The sequence below is a fragment of the Falco peregrinus genome, chromosome 7, assembly GCF_023634155.1.
Source record: "Falco peregrinus isolate bFalPer1 chromosome 7, bFalPer1.pri, whole genome shotgun sequence".
Taxonomy (NCBI): domain Eukaryota; kingdom Metazoa; phylum Chordata; class Aves; order Falconiformes; family Falconidae; genus Falco; species Falco peregrinus.
In genome coordinates, this window is record NC_073727.1 from 29,641,815 (window position 1) to 29,667,051 (window position 25,237).

The 25,237-nt window shown below is 36.9% G+C and overlaps 1 protein-coding gene across 1 annotated transcript in view; it reads left to right on the forward strand.

Moving 5' to 3' along the window:
* Positions 1–25,237, forward strand: part of RFX6 (regulatory factor X6) — a 36,198-nt gene that overhangs the window by 5,287 nt on the left and 5,674 nt on the right. The window contains exons 5-14 of the mRNA XM_055810694.1: positions 6,341–6,418; positions 9,458–9,485; positions 13,881–13,988; positions 15,790–15,867; positions 15,961–16,074; positions 18,082–18,131; positions 18,900–19,059; positions 20,490–20,634; positions 21,905–22,014; positions 24,066–24,183. Of these exons, the coding sequence (XP_055666669.1) occupies positions 6,341–6,418; positions 9,458–9,485; positions 13,881–13,988; positions 15,790–15,867; positions 15,961–16,074; positions 18,082–18,131; positions 18,900–19,059; positions 20,490–20,634; positions 21,905–22,014; positions 24,066–24,183 (989 nt within the window). The remainder of the gene's footprint in view (positions 1–6,340; positions 6,419–9,457; positions 9,486–13,880; positions 13,989–15,789; positions 15,868–15,960; positions 16,075–18,081; positions 18,132–18,899; positions 19,060–20,489; positions 20,635–21,904; positions 22,015–24,065; positions 24,184–25,237) is intronic.

The following is a 25,237-nucleotide window of genomic DNA, read 5'->3' on the forward strand; positions in this document are numbered from 1 at the left end:
ACATGTGTTTCTGTACTTACTAGATAAGATTAGTGAAAATAATCTTGACTTGCAGAACAAAGCACAAAGAGTTGATGGCTTACTGAAACAAAACTAAAATCCAGAAAACCAGCAAGGAAACATTTTGCTAATGAATAAGAAAACAGAATACTGGTAGTAATGGAAGAAGCTCAAACATTCTGTTTGTTTGAGAAAACTTTTTATTTTGAATGACTTAGTCTTGAAAGACAAAGTTACTCTTGTCTTTCAGTAATTTAGAAGTAAAACTCAAAACAAAAGGAGACTGAAAAGGAAAAAACCTGCAAGACACTGGTTTTCCTAAGTGCTTTGCAATATACTAGGAATGTCTGAAAGATGCATTGTTTACTTTTATAATTTTTGGGGGTTGATTCATGTTGTTATGCTTGGTTTTCTTCCTGCCTTAGAAATATAAGAAATAGCCAGTCGATTCCACCTTAGTTTTGCTGAAGCATAGTAGATGTCATTTATGAATTTTAGGGTTTGTTGCAGTATAAGCAAAGGTGGGGAAGAATCTCAATTCCAAATTTTTGCGAAGACATTCTATTTCTTGAGTATGTCTCAATTATTTATTTTAAATAATAATTGATAAAAATACAATCCAAAGGAAATAAAGCCTGCATAGAATATTTTTCCTTTCTTAACAGAGGACTGTTCTTGCATAGTTTCTGTCAGTCTTACAAATTCATAACCCATGGATTGTTTTCAGGAGAGAGTACGCATTCTGCATCGTATTGAGAAAAACTGGAACTGAAGTTCATTTCTCTTTTTGTAGATGACCTATAGATGCTGAATAGAGGGGTTTTGAGGAGAGCTCCTATTAGAAAGCTTATTTATAGGGAAAAAGAGGGATCTCATGTATTGTTTGCTGTGGTGAAGTTCAGCTATGGTTATGGCATGAGCTGATGTAGACTTAGCTCTGCAGATGGATGTTTGCTGCTGGTGTTTGTTTAATATTTTAGGAGATCTGGCATTCATAGTCTGCACAGGAATATTTGACAATCTACTAATTCATCAGTGTCGTGGTTAAGTTTTAGTCAGGTTCATGATCCAACGTATTTGGAGAACCGCTTTCAAGTTACAATGAATGAGATAATACAAAGGGAAAAGTCTCCCCAATGATCATTACATTTTTGTTGTGACATACCTAATGAATTGATAAACAAGATCCGCTCAGGATCCAAAATTCCAAAACATATCATGTGTCTGTATAATTTAAAGCACAGTAAGTCAACCTCTATTGAATAAAGGAGTATGTATCAAATCTGGTTTTTGACATGGGAATCTAGCTGCAAAATTAATTGTGTTGTGACGTGTCACATATTCCCCTTTTCACTAAGACATTTAATAGTATTAGCACAGAAATACCTCATGCCCAACATTTCTTCAGCAGATCCCATATCCCTACTGACCTTGGTGGTATTATGTGCCATATTTTCATATGGATTAACTGTTCTTGAACAATTTCCTCAAAGGGATGAGGCATCAGCAGGTTTTGTTTGAACATCTGGCATTTGTTTCTCCTCATTTTTTTTCATCAGTGTTTTTCTCAGACTTTTCCTCTGCAGTTCTCGTTTCCACTAAGATACATTTACATTGATCTTGCTGTGCAAAAAAGGGCCTCACAAAAGGCACAGGTGACAATAATTCCAGTTCAGAGACTGAATACAGCAGCGAGTAGTCATAGAGAAATGGCAGTATAAATAATGAGCTCTGATTATCTGTTTATCTATCTCTGACGTTGTGGACCATATTGACCTCAGAACCATAGATTCACTGCGGGGCGAATTAATTTCTGCTTTCACCAGGTAGCAGTCACACAGTATAACTTAAAGAATTATTTCCATTAAATTAATAAGCAAATTAAGGGACTGTTCATCAATTTCGGTAAATTACTAGTTACCCTCTGCTTTTATGTCAGCATGGACTCTAAATGTGGAACAAAGCTGGGTTACTGGGACTGGCAAGAAACACTTCATACTAGCAATTAAATCCTATTTTTTTAAGAATGGCAGTGTAGTGAAATTGTTTTATTTCTGTTGTTGCTATCATTATTTTGAGATAGTGTTAGTAGGAGCAGTAATAGTACTAACTATTCCTGACAGTGACGTTTCATATGCTAGCATTGCCTAGGAGCTCTGACCATTGTCCAGGACTCCTCTGAGCCAGATGCTGCAAAAATGTGAAATGAAAAAGAAAATTCCTCTCCAATGGTACCGTTGTTCTTACATTGCAAAGAAAAGCTAACTCCTCAGGAATAAAGTGCCTTACTGGACATTGCAGACATACACAGTATCTGTCAATAAAGCCTGGCTGTGGTCAGAAGAAAGCAAAGAAAACCAGTTCCCTTTTCCATCACCTTCAAGATCACTTCAAGAAATTATTTTTCTCCCCCACTGAGACAAGGCCAAGCTCTTTCTAGCATTCTCATGAATTAGATTCGAGAAAGCACTCCTGCTCTAAGGTGTGGGATACAGGTGCTGTTCTAACATGTGAGATATACAAATGTTAGTTCCTTGTCTGATTCCAAGCAGCATTTGTCATCTCCATTTCTAGGCAGAGGAGACACTTAAAAATGGGTCTGATAAATCCTAGAACTTTGAGTCAGAATCTCTCTCTCTCTGTGTTTCTATTCAACAACGCATTTGTACAAAAGTGTCAGTACTAAAACACTCATTTAAATATTTGGCCAAGAAGGTAGAATACATTGGACATGGTTTTGTTAACAAAGTTCATTCATCTCCCGTGCCCATGCTAATCACTGCAGATTGCTGAATGTAGGGGAAGTTCTCTGTATTCCTGCTGAGTGAAAGAAGATGCAGCACAACAAATACTGCAAACTGCTCTCTTAGATTAGTATTTCACAAGCAACAGTTGTCTGTGCAGCAGGTCCTCTTTGCATAGGTAATGTTGAACATACTATGCTCACTGCTAGAATTCAGTTGCAACCTTCTCAGTACATGAATTACCTGGAGCAGCTATTCAGGAAAATGTACATACTGCTCAGTCCATACACATAGAAGACTGTTTGAGCTCAAGTTACATTTTAATTTCTTTGTAGACTTTGATCAATGATGAATCTTAACTTTTATCCATCATGTCTGAAAACTATTATCTTATTTATTAGGAGTGATTTAGTGGGTTAATAAAACTGATATGGCAGCTGGCCCTGTGATAACAACTTATTGCGAGTCCCTGAACAGCTTAAGCCTATCATTTCCTTATCAGCTATCATTTGTGTCAGTGTATGCTAAAATCAGGGCTACTAGTTGCATAGGAACATATGTTGCAAAAAACCCACTGAATTTAAAAAAGGAAAGCAGTTCAGCTTGTTTTTTAAAAGGTTTGTTACAGAAATTGAGAATAAGTTCCTTATGATTGCCGGTTTAATTTTGTTAATTATAAAATAGAAATATAAATAGTAAAGTACATATATAATGCACATACACATACAGATATGCATATAGAGACAGAAAGAAGGACTTGAAATTGTAGGTTAAAGATGTTATCAGTGTGTCTGGGATGGGTATACTGCTCTCAACAGGGAGCCTAAAATAAGCTGTTCAGCTAATGACTTTGGCTGTGAGAGAATAAAAATCTTCATACCTTATTACTCTATGAAGTATGCCAGAGAGAGCTTGAAAATTGCAGATTAGAATTTTTTTAATTGCTTTTGTGTCATGACTGGAAAGCTGTATCTTTTAGTGCTAAAAATTCAACTGCACAAATTGTTGAAGGAAAGCAGAATGATAACTGCTATGCCTTTAATACACACAGAATAGGTACTGAAACTATCTGTTCTCTACATAACAAAATGTCACAATGGTAAATTCTGGTATCTTGGGGCGTTCCAGAGAAAGAACAAGTATATTGCCTACCACTAGAACCTGACAATCCAAATCATACAACAGTTCCTGTTTCTAGCCCAAGTATGTTGATATTGAATTAGATGTTGAATAACCTGGATATTGAATGCTAATTTTGTAAAGAAGTAATGCTTTTCCTTGCCTCTGGCCCGCTCCAACTTCAGCAGGAGGGAATTCCAAATCTGTGGTGAAAGTGTGAAGTTTTTATTTTCGGAATTTAAAAAAATGGCATGTGATTGAAACTGGGAGAATTAGGGTGTTGGAATGAGATAGAGGCAACTGCTTGCTTACATGGCTGATAACAAATGTGCAGATAACATTATAAAAGAAGCAGTCAGAGCTCTATTTTGTTTTTCATGCTGTTCAATGCACAACCTTTGCAATGTCCAGACTAAGTAAATGCTGTTACTTCAAAGAATCCATACACTTATATTTTCAATACCTCTTGTGTCATATTTTAAATTACTTCATTCTCATGAAAGAAGAAAAATGTTAATGCCTTTAGCATTTGTGTCAGAAATGTGTCAAATATTAGGAATTTCCAGATCTAGGTCTTTGGACCATGTCTATCTGTTTAATACTCCTAAGCCAAAAGTAGCCACTGAAAACTTTCAGGACTGTAGCTCACAACATAAGTGACACAATACTGTATGTGAACTGAAGGACAACAGTCTAATGTTACGACATTTAATGAAAGATCTCATTGGCATCCTAAACCACCCTGAGGTGTCGTGTGTCACTTTGCTTTGATCAGCCAATGCTGACTTTAATGGATAAAAAGGGAACTGTTATGAGTAGATGGTCCTATGTCTGAGCTTCTGAGTATTAACAGCTATTTAAAAATGGTCAGTTCACCACATCACCATCCCTCAGAAAAATACACTTACAGGGCAAGAAAACTAACGGAGAAACTTTTGGCCTTCCTGTGGGTTGCCAGGTACCACTGCGGTCTAGTGGCATTATGTAGACTTAGTTTCAGGCAAGCAGTAAAAGCTATGATGTTTTAACAGCAGACACGTTCTGTCACGTTTCTTGGCTGTATAATCCTGAATGCATGCAACAGACTGTCCAGAAACAGAATGACTATTTCAGCTGAGATTTTTCAAAGCTACCTAGGCTAAGCAAATATATCACCCTAATGAACATTTTCTTAAATATCATTTGTATCTAATGCCTTTAGTCAGGTCTGTAAATATAAAGCATTTGAGGTTTTTGTTCTTCTCTGTGACTATCCCATACAAAACCAAACAGTAAGATTGTGGGGGTTTTTTAATGGGCATCACCAGGAACAGCAGAGATGAGCTGAAACCTTTTGTTTATGTGTTCTATAAACTGTTTGCTGTGTGTGTGTCTTAAGACTGTGTTTCTTCAAACTGCTGAGAAGTGTCAGAGAAATCAGTGCAATGCACTGCGAAGTGTTGCCTCTCTGTTAGTCTTGGTTTACTTGCAGTGTACTTGAACTGCAAGTGTTACTTTGAACCAGTTCAGTTAAACCAGCTGCCAGGGTATTTTCAAGCTAATTTTAGTAAAAACCGAATAAACCTGAGTATACTGTACATAACATCCTTAGACAAATCTGGTTTAACACAAATCAGTTTTTAAATCTGTTGAGTGGAGTTTATTAGACAAGGCCTATCACCTTTGATAGATGAACTCAAGCAAACTTTGCTATGACGGGTAAAGAAAGGGCTGCCCCCAGCTTGCTCTCCTGCCCTTGTCTTGAAGGTCACTTCTTTTGTAGCAAAATCAGTGGAAAGCAGTTTTCTACTGCATAGCCAGTTTTCTTAGCACCAGCCCACCTTCTTTAGTGTCTTTGATTAAGTTACTGGGCTCAGCACTGCAAAGCCTGAACTGTAGGCACGTGTTTCCTTCTTCCAGCTCTATTTGGGAGCAATAATCTCCAGGACAGCAGCAAGGGAGACAAATGTGGATGACAACTGCTTACGTGGCTAAATAATTCAGAATTGGTCAGCCTACAGCCTGAGAGAAGAATGAATGAATGAAGTGGTAGCATTTTTAGTCATAAGAGGCTGAACACTACCTTATATAGGCTACAGTGACAAGTTACTTTCAGCTGAGAAGTGCTCTGTGGGATTGTCTAAATACGTAAGCCTGATAAAATAAACCTGGTAGATCAAACCTAGGACCCATTCAACAAATGAAGTAAAATGAAAGAGGATGCACATTAGGGAAAAGAGGTGTAACATGTTTTCTAGGACATGTGCTGTTCCAGCTACATTCTTGTAAGAGAGAAAGTATTTTAAATTTAAAGGAGATCCTATCCTTGAATTTTGCATTAAATCATGGCAATACTGTTTTCTATGAGACCAGATTTTGTTCCGTGTCAGTGAAAGGAATTGACAGACACTGTTAAGAAAAGTTTTCAGAAAGCATTGAAAATTAATTTGACAGTTTGCTTTACTTGACACTCTCCTCTTTTTTTTCTTTTTCTACAGGTATCACTATTATGGAATTGGCATTAAAGAAAGCAGTGCGTACTACCACTCTGTGTATTCTGGAAAAGGCTTAACCAGGTACAATAACATAACTTCGGAGACTTAGTGAAGGTCTTACTTTAACTTCCCTTTGGAAGGTATTTGTAGCACACCAATTTTTGTTGGTACCATAACCAGTGTTGCTGCATATCTCAATGTCTGGCATTTGTAGCTTTAAGTACCAATTTTTTCCCTGAAGACACTGATTTTGTTTTAAGAGGATGATGTATATCTTTTGCTAGTGACTTCCAGTATGGCCTCACCACAGTCAGTGTAGAGCTGCACTGATTTACAACAGCAGATGATTTGTTCATGTGAAGCAGCAAAACACCATTTCCAGAACACTTGTCTCATTTTGTTTGCTTGTGTGTCACCCTCTGAGTTCTTTCCCCAGGACAGCTTCCCATTATGAAACGTCTGGAGAATGGTGTGAAGCTGGCACCTGTGGGCAGGAGGGAGGGGTCAGTGTAGATTAATATTTACAGGTCTTTTGACTCGCTAATATCAGTTTAAACCTAACCCAGGAAGCTCTAATTATATTTATTTAAGGGACAGCTAGCAGGATCAATACGTTACGATAGCTGCCTGTTGGTTTGCCAAAGATTAATAGTTCGTAAAACAAATGTCTGTGTTCACATATGGCTTGAACGACGGCTTTCATTGTCTACAGCAGTATACCTGTAAAAGTGGAGAAAGGAAAGGAATAAATGAGTTTATAATCACACATAGAAAATTCAACTGCTGGCAGATTTAGGTTATATCCATATAGGCTTTTTCTAAACAATAGGACAAGTATAAAAATTGAGGGTAACGTTGCCAGTGATGCTTAAAAGGAGGGATCTCTCCATTGAGGACTTAAGGTATAACAGACTAGAATATGCCATTTCCTTGTCCAGTGTTTATTCAGAGCTGCAGAGGTCTTGCTGGTACACAGTGAGATGAGTTCTTTCGTAATACAGAATTATCTTGAACAAATGGCTTATTTAATTGACTAAAAGACAGCAATTTTCATTTAAGGGAATATAATCACTCTTAGTCCTCAGCTTTATGTCAGCCAGTGCTCTTTTCATGTAAAGCTCTGTCCTTGGGCAATCTAGCAGCAATGAATGCAAACAAACTGAGGGTTCTGCAAAATACCCACAGCTGGATTTCTGACAGTATATACTCACATGAAGATGGAATAGATACTCCATTAAGATTCTCAGGATTACTCACTAGATTCGCTAGTTTTCTTTTGTTAGCAGTTGTGCTCTCATGTATGAGATGTTGAATTTTCAGGGTCCAGTAGTCAAATTGCCTCCTTAGTTGATTTGGAACAGAAGCTCCTATGCTCATTTTGCACAGTCTTGGCCATCACCGTGGTTGGACTTCTCTGCGTGAAAAGAATGATGAAGTAGCCTGAGGTTAAGAACAAGCTTCTGGGTAAGGAAAGAGGCAGTGTAGGGGTTCAAAATTGAGAGTAAATCTTCCAGTTGCTGGCTGCTGCATGTAATGATCCTTCAAAAAAAATCTGTCCTTTGTCTGATGTCTGTTCTGATAGGTGAGCTATAAAAATGGTTCCTGGATCAAGCCTGGGGCAGAAATAGGCAGGGGAAATATATGTGTTGATAATAGTACCAGATTACACCATGCCCACGTACAAATACAGGCATATGGAGTCCTTTACCACGAGGCTTGCATGTTAGATGGCAGCTTGTCAAAAGATCAGAAGGGACAATGGGCCTTGGTTTAGTTGCCTAAATATAGGCCTTCACTGCCATTTCAAACTTAATTGGCATTCATGTATTAATATTTAGATAATTGAGCTGAGTACAATGGTCCTTAAATGCTGGGTTGCCAGTGCCTGAATCCTTACATTCCGCTGTAAATTTGACCTCAGTTCCTTTAAACATCAAGCCTTGCCACTGTGAAAGGAGCATACCTAACACAAAAAATAATTAGTATCCACAGTGCTGTGTAAGGGGTAGCTTTAGCTAGCAGTTAAGGCTTTGGAGGAGCAATGCTAGCAGATGCTGCCTCATGGTTGTGCTCTACAGTCTGTGAATATTTTTCTGCACATGTGGAAATCCACAGTCCATAACAAATACATCCAGCTATGAAGCTAATTAGCTCAACATTGTAATCAACTGACTGATGACTTCTTTCATACTGATCTATCAACAACCAAGGGAACTCTGTAGGTAACATATGCTGGATCATCATGTCATGGGAACTGTCAGGCACCACCTGTGCCTGGCCTGAGCAGGAGGAATTTCACAACCACTCAGCCCCTGGTTTTCTGTCCTGCCAGCAGAGCATTGCAACAGCATGAAATCACGATATTGCTGCTAATAATTATAAGGCATTGTGGTCGACAGTATCTTATCAGTTGGCAGCTAGCAGAACAAGAAATAACAATAATCAAACAACATTTATCATTATACTTCCATGACAATCTCTATCATTATACATTTTCTAGTTTAGTAGTTATAATTTTAAACGTGCTTTCTGATTTCTGCACAGTTGAGTTGCCTGCTAGTCTTCACTTCACTGAGAATTTCTCAATTGGACTCTTAATAGGACATTCACTATACTGCAACACATTTTTGCCAGTTAATGAATCTTTGATCTCAGAAATGTATTTCACCTGCATTAAATAATTCTACGGTGAAAAAGAGTGGAAAATCACTATGATTTCTTCATTTTCCTGAGAATTTTAAATTCTACATACATTTTTTCTACTCTGAATTTACTCAGCTATATCAAAAACTTTATATTCCTAGTAAAAGACCTTATGGATTTGCACCTATGCTGCCCTTTAGTTGTGAAGTTGCAAAGATCCCAGAAAAAAAATGAAACCTGGGTTTTATACTTTACTGTTTGGTCACTGATTTGAATCTTCATATTTTGGAAGACATCAGTAGGTTTCCTGATATCCTCAGGCACTTGCAAACCAGTGGAAGAAGTTAGGAAAAAAGCATGAATTTTATTATAATTACATTTGAAGAAATGTGCTCATTTTTGTAATTGATCTATTTATATATATATATATATATACAAACTCTGCTTATGAAAAAATAAATATATTTATTTTCAAAGGTTCTCTGGAAGCAAGTTAAAGAATGAGGTAAGTGCTGTAGTCTATTTACTTTCACTTCTGTTATAATCCAAATATTAGGTGACCTGTGGTTTTCTTCACATTCATTTCTTTGAAAATTACAACAATATATTCCATTAAAGTTTAGGCTGTATAACACTTTTTAATGAAGCTGAGTATTTGCTCCTCTAAGTATTTGAAGACAGGTAAGATTGGAAGAGACTTTCTGGGGTTCCTGTTCCAATCCGGTATCCCATAACCAAAGGTTCATAATAGACCCTCTTAAACAAAGGATCAAGATCTAGCTTAATTTTTTGCATCCATTAGTTTTGCAGGAGGGCTTTTTCAGAATCTCGTTTGTCTGATTGGAAGCCAAAATATGGTTTTTTTATAAATTTATTTTTATACCTCCTGGTCAGGATTGTCTTCCTCTGGTTTTGATCTTTGCAATGTTTTCCTGTGATATGTCTTTTTGCTGCTTTTGCTTGCTAGATGAAGCTTTTATTCCATTCTGATCAGCCTCACAGCCTTTCACTGTACTTGTTCTGACTTGAATATCTTTATAGAAAAAAACCAATAGTCTTGTAAATGGCACATCATTGATTTCTATTGGAAATATCACTGTGGATGAACCTTAGAACTGTGTTTGTTTTTTTGTTTTGGTTTTTTTTTGTTTGTTTTTTCCACAAGTAGCCTACATTTTCACAAACATATACTATGGTATAGTCACTGTCATTCTGGTCATATTTATACTAGTGAATTATGGATTATTGTTCATTAAGGGTTAAGGATTGCTCCCAGGATTGTTCTTTGACACTGAGTTCAACTGGCATGGAATAACCTGCATCCATATTATTAAACTCCGGAACATACAAAACAGCATAGGCACATCTCAGCCACATTGCCATGGAGAGAAGTCCCTAGCATGCAGTAACTGTTGAAGCATGACTAGGAATTGTTTGGGAGACTGCTAACTGGCATGGATGGGCCAAAAGAACGTCAGGGGCCATTCTGAGTAATACTGTTCCAGTATTGCCTGGGAATGTTTCCTGACACCATTTAATTTACTAGACTAAATATACCCTCTGTGATCAACTGATACATAGCAAGTCTTTCTCCTTTTTCATTTCCAGATAAGCAACTCCTAGCTGATAGCAGAAATTCTTACTGGTCCCTGAGAGTGAGGTGTTGCTCTATTGATTTTCATCCCCTTTATTGCCATTATCTCAAAGCCATCCAGATCTTTCTACATGACCTCTTGGTCTTCCTCGTTATTGATGATTTCATTAGCTCATGTCAGCCAGTTTAATCTATGAAATGTTCAATGAGAGCAGTCCCAAGTCGTTGAGAATCTTCACTTCAGTCCCTTTTCAACCCAGTAGTTTCCCTGTCAATGCAACTTGTTAGCATTTCAGCTGGATTCAGTTTCTTAAACATTTTACATTCTTGTACTAATCCCCATTCTCTCCAGCATAAGTAGTCACTTCCCGTGGTGACACCACATCAAGTATTTTAATGAGGTTCATATAGATTATATGTGCTGTATTTTCCCTGTTCAGATAATCAGCTATCTTATTAAAAAAAAAAAAAAAAGATAGTGTTATGCCATGGGATATCTTCAACATATTCAAGGATTCATGAGCACTACTACAGCATTCATTCTTTCAGTTTTGAGTGTCTGGTTCCCTTGGCAGAAATGAATGCACATTTACTTCCATCTCTGATGGCATTCCCAGTCTGTTTGAGAACTGACAGCCTCATAAACCTGTCTTGTTTCTGCCTCAGAGTTCAAGACCTTCATCCTCCAAGAAAAAGAGTCACAAAGAAGTCGGTGGAAATAAACAAGAAAGGGCACACAGTATGAGTTTTTGATTGTCTAGCTCTGTGCTGTCTGAAATTAGGCAGGCAGGTCTTAAAAGAAAAAAAAACATCTTTCATGGTCAAAATTGAATTTTAACAGTCTTCACATACTGAAAATTTGGCATCATACTTTCCATTAAAGTGAACAGGGGATATATGCTTATTCATTTGCTTGAAAGTATATGCAATTAGGTATTCCAGAAAGATTTACAATGATTGCATAAGGTGTAATTCTCAGTAGGAACATAAAGACATTGAAAAGATGTTAAAGCACTGATTGTCTAAATATACTGAGTAAATGGCATTTGAATGAACACTTATTGAGTGCCAGGGACACTGTTTACTTCTGGTATGTTTTATCACATTTTCTAGTATTCTCTCTGTAGGGGGAGATATCAGCAAATTCTTTTATCTAAACCAGTTAGTGCACCATTAGAGTCTGCATGGTTAATTAGGCAGGTAATATTACTGTCATTATCTTAATGTTAAATGGCCATTAGAAACAGATGGCATTAAATTGAAAGGGCAAGTGGCAGTGGGTTAAAATATTAAGCCTAGAACTGAGACACAGTCATATAAGTCCATTAGCAAGGTAAAAAATTGCAGATTATCTTCTCTTAAACCTCCCACCACCATCACTGCCTTCTTTTAAATGAACTAATTCCTTTTAATCAGAGCTTTTAATACATTTCATGGGTAATTGCATAATAAAATCATTAAGATTACTGCTGTTATTAAAAAAAACAAACCTCTTGCTACTGATAGGCAATTATAACACAATAGTATTGACATGAAGAAATTTTAATGTTTCTAAATTTCTACAATTTCTTTGACTTAAAGCTTTATATGTATTTGAATAGTAGATAGCACAAGCAAAGTGTGTTTACATAATGTATGCTTTCGTCCCTTGCTGTCTGTTTTGGCAGACATATAACCCTATAAAAATAGGGACATATATCTGTATATATAGTGAATAAGTCAGTTACAGGTATAGTTTTCTGAATTCAGTATTTGAGAGAATTTCACTTGAAACTGGCATCTAATTCATGAGTCAACATCTATAGGAAAATACTCTCCTTTGCACACTTTTACATTATATGTTACACTATATTCCTACTATTCCCACTTCAGTGAAATCTGACTGTGCAGAGGGGTAGGAAAAGGCTGCTTCAAGTACCATTCAAATGTCTCATGCATGGTCATAAATTCCATCCAATAGTATAAATGGAATCTGCACAGAAATATTGGATTTACTGCAGAAGTCTGCAGAAGGCCTGCTCAAGGCTCTGTACACTGACTTGACATAAGGCCTGTGGGGAACAAAAGGTTTCAGCAAAATAGTCTTCTCAATGTTTGAATGCAATCCTATAAGAATAAGTACAATTCAGTCAGTAAGGACAGAATCATAGTACAGATTTTATTGCTTCTTTTGAGGATGAGGGTTTCATCTTAATGATACCATTTGAGAGCTTAATAAGCATAATGTGGTGTGCTTTATAAATATGAGCATTGCAACACTGTATTGCTACAGAATGTTACTGCCCAGCTTTACTGAGTAGACCGAATCAGATTTGGTGAGAGTTCTAGGTTAGGAGTCTAAACAAGTGTTGATTTACCACATATCGCTTCACGGTCAGTATCCACACATACAAGGCTGCTTGTTGTTTCATCCTTCAATTCCATCTCTCCAAAAACTAGCATCAAATAATTATTCAAGATCTTTTCTTAGTCTGTAACTAGTACAAAATGTGTCTACAATATTTCAGATGTCACGAGCTAAAGAGGCTTAGGAAGTGAACTCTAAGAACTGAAAGAAACTCTCAGATCAGCAGAATTTAGCATAATTCAGGAGGAATTTATTTTGCCTCCAGATCAGTATTGACTGTATCTCAACAAAGTAACTGGAGAACACTAAGTAGCTGGGAATATCTTTCCTATTGATACATCTGAAACTGGGGCTTCATGTCAAGTCTTCCACAATCTAAGAGGTATATAATAAATACTTAGTTCCGAAGTGTTTGTAGATCCTACATACCGTCACATTGATAACACCATAATATATGATCAAACTTTATGATAAACTAAAATAATGGTTACCATAGTAAAACAGCAGAAATCACTATTTCCATGCTATTAGAGCAGGAGGAGACCAAGGAAGAACAATAATAATATCTCCACTGCCCTAGACCCTTGCACTGGAAAGATACATATTAAATAGAACTTAAGGTCTCCCTGAGGGCATCACAATCCATACTGTAGAGGAGAGTAGTATTCTACTTTAGTTTTTAAACATGGATTAAATTCAAAGTTTGTAGAATTCCATGAAGTAATGTGGCTCAAAGGCTGCATCACTCTGAAAACTGTATTTGGTGGAGTTTAGATCTAGGGACATACTTAATTACCTCTCTGAGCTGGAATCCAGATGTGGATAAGCATCAATATTTTGGAAGGTTTATCTGAATGTAAATATTCTGGAACATTGAGAGACTTGTGAGGTAATATACAAGTTTAGCATGAATCTGTATGAGCTATGTCAATGTTTCTGGTTTTTGCCTTCCATTTCAGGGTGGCTTCACTCGTAAATACTCTCTGAGTTCCAAAACTGGAACTCTCCTCCCAGAGTTTCCAAGTGCTCAACACCTTTTGCTTCAAGGATGTATTTCTGAAGACAAGGTAAAATGTGAGCTACTTCTCTTCTGACTTACAGATCAAAAATTACCACAGAATGTTTCTTCGTATCTTAGCCTTTGAGGTATTGACATGAAAGAGCCAGAAATGTCCATAATCAAACAGAGGTGATTGATTTATAGAGGGGGCAAACCTTTACTAACACCGATTAACTGGCTTTCCACTGGAAAGGTGGTTGAATTATTTACCTATTAACTGACCTAGTATTTTACAAACTGATGGTATGTAAGACGGGGAGAGCAAAACAAACAAACAACTGAGAGTTGTATTCATTCCAAATGCCTTTGGATTTAAGGTAAATTTTTCTCTGATTAGATCAGAACAAATAATTCACAACAAATAATTAGTTAAATTTTACTTGCTTTCATTAATTGTTTGAAAAGAGACACTGAAAATCTGAGCATATATGTATTTTTTTTTTTAATTAGTAAAATCATATTCCTCAAATCGGTGTTCAGTATTGCTCATCCTAAGGGTAACTTTTCAGTATAGAAGTATAGCTGGCATATGTTTTATGTCTTTGGCTCCTAGCCTGTGTGTTATATCTATGTTGTTTCTGGTCACATTACAGGCTACAATGTCCCTGAACTGTGCTAGAAACCTTTTGATACACATTATGGATTCTCCAGTTTAGCCTCCAGTACAGGTCATGATGCTGGCTGTCTTAACATAGGTTGCTTTAAAGCTTTTTGTTTTATAAGCCCTTCCTCTTAAGTTTGTTCTGTGAAAGTAGTGAAGTCTAGGATTCCTGTTATGAGAGGCTAACAAAAGGAGCTGTCTGTAGTTCAAAGATCCTCACCGGAAACCTTACAGTTCCTAAAGAAGGCCCAAGAACTGATGTACTCAGCAGTGTGCATCACCTGATGCTGTAGTGAATTGGCATCTCCCATATATACAGCATTCTCATAACATTTAAATCTGAAGAGCATTTCAGGTTCCTTGCAGACCTGACACAGCCATGTAAACAAACCTCAATTTTACCACTTCAACAGTGAAGTCAGCAAGGTCTGTTTTCAAAGAAATCTTTATGCTAAACATACTGAAATAATGTGGTACTAGGTTAATTCAAAATCTGATACTGGTTTGCCAGAGAAGTTCACAAGCTGTGACAAACTTTCTGTAATTCTGGACTATACGAACGATTTTGCTAGCATTTTTCTTTCCTTAAAATACTTTCTTGTTCTATAATTTGCTACAAATTTAAAATTTCATTACCATTTTTTACAAAGTCTTGTAATACTTCTGCACTGTTACTAAAATAATGGAACACTCAGAAAAATAAGCCTGATGACATGAAAGGGAGTTCTGCCTTTTAAAGTTCAGTTCATGTAAGGCAGTGATTAAACTTTGACCAAATGACTGGCAGCTATTTTCTCATTTGTCCAACTAGATGATGTTTCAGAACACTCATAGACGCCTATAGTAGCGTAATGATTAACTTGCACTACTCTTTGGGATTAATCTCAACTTCAGAAATGTGAATTTACCATCGCTGGCTGATCTAGCTATTGCCTTACTTTGACATCCACATTTTCACAGTGTATACAGATTCAGATGGTACATTTTTGACAACAGCATTGAGATTTAAAGATGTAGGTAAAAACTAGAAAGGAGTGACCTCCTCATCACTTCTGGATATACAGACAGCCCATTTGTAAATATGCATTGTAACACAGTTTATATTCTATATTTAAATACTAGCTACAGAAAGCAGAAACTTAGATCACTATAGCAGTAAAGAAGAAAACTAAGAAACTCTGTTTAATCTTTCTTTCTTCCAAAACAGGTAGATACTCTTATCATGATGTATAAAACACACTGTCAGTGTGTCCTTGACAATGCAATTAATGGGAACTTTGAAGAGGTAAGGTTGTTTAAACACACATTCTTGGTATATATGCACAGGGAGCCAAGAAAGCATTATTTATTTTCATGAATCTGGTTCCTACTCCTTTAGATTCAGCATTTCTTATTGCATTTTTGGCAAGGAATGCCTGACCATCTTCTTCCCTTGCTTGAAAATCCCATCATTGTTGACATCTTCTGTGTTTGTGACTCGATACTGTATAAGGTAAGCATTTAGCTACATATATAGTCTTAATCACGTTACAGCTTTTGCTTGTGTAAAAATAGTGTTGACATTAGAATAACAGGATGCCATGACTGCTTTCTGCCTCTTACGTATGTAAATCAGCAAGGATTCCATTAAAATCAAGAGCATAATACTGGCACATGTAAAAGCTGAACTCCAGTCTCAGCTCTGCTGCACACTTGATGTGTGACCACAGGCAGCACACTAATGGTGAAATCCTGACCTACTTGTTTGAGTGTAGCTAAAGGAAATGCTTTGCTGACAAGGCTGAGTAAGTTAAGCCTGGATGAAACTGAAACCTTGTTTTTACTTAAAAGGTTATTGCAATTTCTGCCAGCAAAGAGTGTCTGTGGCAGATGAGTGAGGTGATTCCACATGGGAATCTGCTACTTACAGGTTATGTCAGGCCATGGTTTCATGTTACAAAACTCAAACAATACTGGGTTAAGGTGTTCCTGCCTCTCCTGCCTGCTACACTTCATTTCTGTTCTTATGCTGCTCGAGGTATCAGAAAACTGCTGCACTCTGAACTGGTTTGGGTTTAAAAAAAAATCTATGGAACATTTGCAGTTCTTGTGACATACGAGTTCTTTGATTTAGTTCATAGCATGATCACACAAATAGTTGAAACAAGTGAAAACAAAGAGTATTGCAAGGTCAGGATTAAGCATAGAGTGCTGGGTAAAAAATAAAGTAATGCCACCAAAGTTTCCTGAGTTTTAATTTGGAAAATCCAATCGGATCATGAATTAATAGCTGCAAATACTTTAAGTTCCTCTGATAGAACATGGTATGTAAACAGAAAAGGATTGTCATCCTCTCTCTTAACACATTACACAACCAGGTATCGATGGGAGGAAATAACTATTGGGATAACAGTAAACACCAAGCAGTCAAAGTAGACACTTGGAGCTGTTTCAGCATGAGTGCCATATTGTCATCTATTCATCATTCTTTACTGTACAAAAACATGGGGGGAAAAATCCAGAAAAGACAAAACTACGTATTTCTTAGAAGTATATCAAGCTATAAAGTAAGAAAGACAGACGTGAAGGTGATTAGCATCAAAGATCATAATTACCACCCTGGAGATGAGCTATTAAGCTTCATTTACCTGTAAAGGTTATATTATACCTTGAGTTTATGAGGCTTTTCCTGCTTTAAACATGCTGTCTCAACAGATCCAATATTAACTTTGTTTGTAATAAATATTTAATGTGACAGAAGAGGAAATACTGCAGGAGCACTAAATTATAAATTGAATAAGAGGATTTCTCAAAATTTCATAAATTCACTGTTGTTCCTTTTCTTTGTTTCTCACTTTTTGTTGCTTATAATCATGTTAGGTACTCTTGACAGCACAGCTGGCAGAAGGGAGGAGGTATTTTGTTGTGTTATCAAACCATTTACATTAGTAGTGGAAACAGATTTTTGGGATGTAGGCTAACAACTTTGCCCTCTGCCATAATGTTTCCCAGAAGCCTTGCCAGATGGCACATTTTTTTTGCCAAAACAGTTTCACACCATGCTTAGCTATAGGGGATTTGTCCTAAATTCTGAACACCTTCAGTGCCACATCCGGTATGGCAAAAAGAAGAGTAAAGTGGCTAATAGCACCCGAGGACTTAGGAGATACTTCAGTATCTGCTTTACTGAAACTCACAGTGATGATAAAAAAGACAGAGTGTTTATGCATCTCTCTGATTTCCTTTCTGTAAGACATGAGTGATAGCACTGTCTTATTTTACTGACATGTGGGCATACATTAAGAATGGGAGCTATCTAGTGATATAAATATCTCATAAGTTCCTATCTAATAGTGATGGGAGAAATCTAGGTGTATAAATATCCAGACAATAGGTTGAATGGCTTTATTCTGTATAGATTTCCTGCCCTTATCACTTTGCAATCTAAGCAGACAAGATGAACATGAATGAATAAATGGCCAGTGGAAGCTTGATATCATTTTCTGTTACCTTTTTGAAGGTCCTTACAGATGTACTTATCCCTGCAACAATGCAAGAAATGCCAGAAAGGTAGGTATTTAATAATAATAATGCTAATTCTGATTGTTAGGCATATTTCAGGTAAACAGCATAAATTCTATATCCTAAAGGATTTTTCTCACAATGTTTATGTTCATTTTTAGAACAGTAGAGTATATATGGGAAAACACTGTCAGCTCTGAGGACAGCTATATAATAGCCTTAAAATACTACACAGTATTTCAATGTCCCATTTTACTGGCTTGTTGGATATTTTGAAATAGATTTCTTCTACACTAAAGCCCTAGAAGAGAAAAAAAGAAACAAATGTATTTGTGTTGTTTAAGGAAAAATAGTTGGTTTTCAGAATACTTTTCGGTTTTGTATCCTAGACATCACCATAATATCTAATCATTTTCTCAACAAGACATTAATAAGAGAATTATTACAAATTACCTCTGAATCCTCTCATCTTTCCTTTCCATTGAAGTGCATCTTGTTTGGGATTTTATGTCTGACTAAGGCCTTTAGCTTCTAACAGTTCTTGTGTTTCTTATGCTTTATTCTGAAAGCCACTGTTTTTCAATTTATTTCAATTTGCAGATGGCTTACAGTTTTTCTCAGAGGAGGTACAGATCAATATATAGACCATTTTAGCCTTTTGCTGACTGGTCATTTCCTGTTTCCTTTTGATGACACCTGAGGAATAATTCACAGATATGTCCAGGAGTGTGTTAGCTATAGATTGAAATGCAGTTATTTGAACTAATGCAAAATAATTTTTATTGATGTTTCTCTAAAACCCATTTTTTCCTATAGTTTACTGGCAGATATAAGAAATTTTGCAAAAAACTGGGAACAGTGGGTTATTTCCTCTTTGGAAAATCTGCCAGAAAACCTAACAGATAAGAAACTGCCTATTGCACGAAGATTTGTTTCCTCCCTGAAACGACAGACATCATTCCTACACCTAGCACAGGTAAACAGAATAAGACGATACATCAAAAAATTGTCAGTTATGTTCAGTGCACCTTGTTGGCTCTGAGATATAATGCATTATTTTTTCAAGGTTCAACATCAGCCACGGAAGACTTACAACTTGTAGTTTTAACTATGTTAAAGCAGCCATAAATAGATGTGACCAAAACTTCAAACTTTTGTAGGAGAAAAGAGAGAAAAGACCATGGTTGTAATAAACTACTATCATGGGAACTTTTGGCAATCCAATGATGAAGTGAAATATATCAGTATTTGTTTTAGTTCCAGATGGGAAAATATCAGATGATCCTTCATGCCTAGCAAAGTTTCTCAGTCTTGTCCATGATGTTCTTTGGAGAGCTTATTTCTTTTTGGGTTTTGACTGAAAGGGGAACATGTGAGTGACAGGTACCTGAGGGCTCCAAGGCTGTGTTGACAGGATACAGGTATCTGCAATTAGGAGGCACTTCCGTGTCATGGTTTGGTAGATTATACAAAAGGATAAAATGCCTTCTGGGGAATTTAAGTGATAACAGCTTGTGTTTTGAGATGGTAGTCCTCGTGAGTAACTGTAGATGCACCATATATTCATAATCATTTAGTTTTCTCTTTCATAAATATTAAGACAGGAGTAGCATGTGGGTGAAATCATGAAGATGATCTGATAGGAAGGCACATTAGAAAAGCAGTAGAAGTCTAATGAGTGGGAAACATTATCTCATCTGATCTATGAAAAGCCCAGCCATGATAAGAAAATTAAACAGAATGCGATTCTTCTGTGAGTTATTCAGGTGATCTTCAGGTGTAGGTCTGTGCTGGTTTTGGCTTGGGTGGGGTTAATTTTCTTCACAGTAGCTAGTATGAGGCTATGCTTTTGGATTTGTGCTGGAAACTGTTGATAATTCAGGGATGTTTTCATTATTGCTGAGCAGTGTTTACACAGTCAAGGCCTTTTCTGCTTCTCATACCACCCTGCCAGCGAGTAGGTTGGAGGTGCACAAGAAGCTGGCAGGGGAAATAGCTGGGACAGCTGACCCCAACTGACCAAAGGCATATTCCGTACCATATGACATCATGTCCAGCAATAAAACTAGCGAGGAGGTTGGTGGGGAGGCTGTTTCTTGGGTACTGGCTGCGCGTCGGTTTGTTGGTGGTGAGCAATTGGTTTTGTTTGTATCACGTGTCTGTCCTGGGTTGTATCTTTCCCTTCATTATTTTTTCCCCTTTCCCTTACTACTACTACTACTACTGCTACCACTTCTTAAAAAAAAATTATTAAACTACTTTTATCTCAACCCACGAGTTTTCTTGCTTTTCCAGTTCTCTCCCCCATCTCATGGCAGGGTGGGGAGCGAGTGAGCAGCTGTGTGGTGCTTAGTTACCAGCTGTGGTTAAAACACATTCAGTATTTTACCTTGTCTTCTCTCACAGATTGCTCGGCCAGCCCTTTTTGATCAGCACGTGGTGAATTCCATGGTGTCGGATATTGAAAAAGTTGATTTGAATAGTATTGGCTCTCAGGCACTCCTTGCAGTCTCAGGGAGCACAGACTCTGATGGGGAGGTCTACAGTGAATGTAAGTCCATGGTGATATATTTGTAACATTAAAAGTAACTCACTCTTTCGTGCCATGCCACACCAGTCGACTTGGAGATAGACTGAGAAAAGGCACACATAGACACTGCATTCTCTAATCAGTCTCAGTGTTAACTTCCGTAGTTTAAGAAAACCAACTGGTTTCCCTAGCATGTCCTCCTACAAGAACAGAAGCTTGTGCTGGGAAGTCATCCCAGCTAAATGACTTTAAATGGTCGCTGAAAAAATCATTTACATGTCAGTTGCTAGGTGTAATAAAATCTCTTCTGAAGTTTTGTCCTAATCATATGGGAATATTGGCACCAATCAATTCTTGAAAGATGTCTCAAAAATTCTGTATCAACATGGCTTAATTTAATGGATATTTGAGCTAGTTTACTTTGCTTTTGGTATGAATATTTTTTCCCCCTGAAAGTTATCTTTAAAAAAATTCATATCTATAAAGCATAACAACTATTTTCATACACAGAATACAGTGAAATAAAGTACAGATTTTGAGGGTGTTCATTTACATATACATACCTGTTGCTGAAAAAAGAATTAGCCATTTTCTCTATTAAAAATATAATTTCTGTTATAGGAACCATTTGATCAGAGTTTGGAGAGCTGAAAGAAATAACAGTGTGTTGTCCTCTAAATATTACTACTTTTATCATGAACATTTATTCTCTGTAATGGTTCACAGTCCCATTCACATTTTCATTTGAGTTGCCCATTTCCTACTCCTTGTGTAATTGTTTTTTATTTGTTCTTTGTCTTCTTTCACACTAGTTAAAAAAAGAAAATTAGAAGAGAAATAACTTGTCATTCAGGCCTTTTTTTAAAATTAGGAATTGAGGAAGTTAGCTTTACATTATATTTTGAGAAATTTGTAAAGTATAAGGGAAACCTAAGATGTTTACAAATCTGCCACATTACAGATAAAGCTTTACTACTAAACTTAGTAACAGCAAGGTTTTCAAGACTGAATCTTAAAAGGAACAGAAAATATCAGAATTGTTTTTTGCTTTTAGTTTCTTGCAAATTTTCATTGATTTACAACCTGAATCATTGTAATGATTAAGTAATTAAAACATGTATATGTGATGGATGTGTGTCTGCTTGCTCTGCTGGGGAAATGCTTTATTTCTTCACTGCTCTAATTCTTTGCTTTTCCTTTCCATGCTACAATATTGTCATATGGCTGGTGAGTGGCTTTTTCTCACATTCAGAATAGTGTGCAATGATATGTTCTCCTTTTTATATGGTAGATGACTCTATTACAGTGTTCCAAGAACTGAAGGACCTTCTAAAGAAGAATGCCACTGTGGAATCATTTATTGAATGGTTGGATACTGTGGTTGAGCAAAGGGTTATCAAGGTACCTTTCAAATGTTCTGCCTGACTCGAGATTAAATCCTACTCCCCTTACTCCTTACACAGTCCCTTACTTATGCCATCCCATTGGTTTCCCCCATGGGATTATCATCTCTGCTCCCATCTTATTGTAACAGGGGAGTTCTTAATTTGGTGTGAAAGGTTCCAGGGCCATTAGTTCTAGTTAATCATGTGGAGTGCTGTTGAGCCATCTTTTAAGTGTGACAAACTAATAAGTATCTTGATTAAAAACATTACAGTCAGTGCTGTCATAAACTGTACGTGAAAGAAACCCATCCATCTTATCTGTCTGTGTGTGCAGAATCACGGGGGTATTGCTCAGTGAGTAAGGTGAGCAAAAGTTGTTCCTTAAAGAAGCAATTCTTTCTTTCCTGCTATTTGGACGGTACTGTATGTGGTGTAAGTTAGTGTAGCGGATGGATTCAGAAGTAGCTAACCTGTAGAAGGATTTCTACAGAACAGGATGGAAGATACAGTTTTGTAGCTTTATAAGGTTCTTAATGGAGTAATTGATGGTTTTGATGGGATACACACACACATATCACCCCACACACATCCCCGATTTACAAGATGCTCTATGATCACAAGTATTTTATATGCATGTAATTATACAGGAATGATTACACTATAGCGCAGAACAAAATAATTGAGTTCTGAGTTATAGCTCACGAGATCTTTACCCAGTTTGTGACTGTAATGAATGTAAACTAGCAGAATAAAATGTTACACATTGCTTGCTAGTAGCTGAACACTGGTCTTCTCATCCGGTCTTGTTCTATCTGGAAATGCAGTATCTTAACCGTAATTTTAGGGAGCATCTCAATATATATGTTTGCAAGAGAAGGAGACAGTGCAGTTAGTTTTGACTGGCTTGCAGAAGAGTGACTCTGCCACTTACAGAATAACCATGGGCATGTCATTTTACCTTTCTTCACCTGTTTTCCCAAATATCAATGAAGATAGTGATGATTTCTTTCTTTTTAAAGCACTCAGAGTTTCCTAACATTTTCTGTCATATGTGAGCAGCACAGTGAGGAGCTTTGGATGATTCAGGGCAGCAGAACCAAACCAAGTCCTCATACACACCTAGACACAAAAGTCCCACTGAAGCTGAGAAATCACAACTTATTTTAAAGCAGAATGGTTATGGTCTGAAATCGATTCCACAGTTTCAGAAGACAATTCCTGATAAACAAGCGAGGCAGAAAAGGTGAAGCACTCCCCCATTCAGCATCTTCTATGTGATACTGTATTATTAAAGTTAACAGGTACGATTCCTAGCGTTGTTGTCCTGTAGTTAAGGGTGAGAAATACCAACAGGTCCTAATATGAGGCTAGGTCAACTAAGCTGAAGCTAATAATTTACAGAACATGTAATCCTTCTGTTGCTCTCTGCCTTCTGTTCTTGCTAAATTGTGGTTACTGTCAAACTCACACAACAGATTCTTTCTGCTTGCTGTTTGAGAAAGCAACAGGGCATACCTTACCACGCAAACAAATCACTGCCAGAGCAAAGCAGTGGTATGAAATGAGCAGCATTGAAAGCCTCAATCTTATGACAGGAAATAAACCATTTTGTAAGAGGAAGTCTGGCCAGTATTGCACAGATTACATTAAAGTACAAAGACTAATATCTTTTCCCTGTTTATGTGGAATAACAGTGCCAGAGGGTGGGTGTGTTTTTTTTCTTTCTTTCTGCTCTGTACACCTGTATATTTACAGAACAATTTGGTACCTTTAATATTAGAATATGAGGTAAATTATATCTCTTCAGGCCACAGCACAGCTGTAGCAGTAAGCAGTTTGCTTCATCTAACATGGTCAGAGCTCTACTCTGGTTGCACTGAAAAGGGTGAATGCTGCTTTTCTTCATCACTTTAGGACACACATTATGATGACAGTTTGAATCAGGCAGCACCCTGCCTGAGTCAAGGACTCCTTGAACTCTCAAGCATATTCATATCTCCTTTCTTCTCTTCTGTGTGCAGAAAGCAAGTTAACATACTTATTAAGTATTTTACTATTCTCTTTCAGGCAAGCAAGCAAAATGGGAGGTCATTAAAGAAAAGAGCTCAAGACTTCCTGCTCAAATGGAGTTTTTTTGGTGCTCGAGTGATGCATAACCTAACTCTAAACAACGCATCAAGTTTTGGTACCTGGGCTTTCTTAACACACTCATATTTTGTACATCTGTGCTAGCACTTACCAGCTTTCCACCATTTCCTGAGCAGAGGAACCTGTCCTGTTTTAAAGATTCTTTGATCAAAGCCACAAATGCTGTGTAACGTGTTTCTCAAATTAACATTCACAGTAAATGCTAGCAACATTTTGTTGGTGACCTGTATCCCAATGTTCATTTTTTGAAGGTATTTTACTTTTTAATTTCTGTTTGACGTTGCTTTGCCATTTAAGAGCTAGAAGGTCTGTTTGGTTTGATATGACAATGGAATTGTAACTGCATATCTCATTATAGGAGAGAGAAGATTTAAATGATTAGTTTTACATGTGTATCAGTTTGGTAAAAAATTACTGTTGTATGGAAGTTCTTATGCATGGTATGTTTTCATAAAATAAAAGGAATTTAGGAGGTCACCATTAATTTAATTCTGGGATCAGCAGACAGTCAGTTCAAGTGTGTTTATGGCTTTTAAAAATTAAGGTTCATATGTCCATCTTCAGAATGTTTACATTCTCAGGAAGAACCTTTTATAAAATAGAAGCTGGTACACAAAGTGAAACTCACTTTAAATCTAGTGTATAATTTCCTAAGTTTAGTCATAGGTACATTGTTACTTAAAAATCAGAGGGTATTTGAAACGGCTGTAAGGAGACACATGTGTTTAATGTGATATATCCTTGAAATAAGGTCAAAGACTTCACCAGTTATTGTCTGGTTATTTAGCACAAGGCAAACAGAAGTAGAGCAGAGGCATTCTGGCAGACTTCGGCCTTATCTAGCTCCACTATGTGCCCTCTTCAAGTATAAAGCATGTCTCACTTTCATCAGTATTTTTCTTTGATGTAATTAGTGGTCAAATAGCCTACAGGACAGTAAACAATTGAGCTAGGTGGGCCAGTGCAAAGAGAGATTAGAGCTAGAAGTCAGGCACTATTCCATGTTGGTCTTGCCAGGTCATTTAAAGTCCACAATTATTTGTTTGTTTCACTGCTTCTTGTAGAGTGGTGAGAGATGGTCACAAAGATAA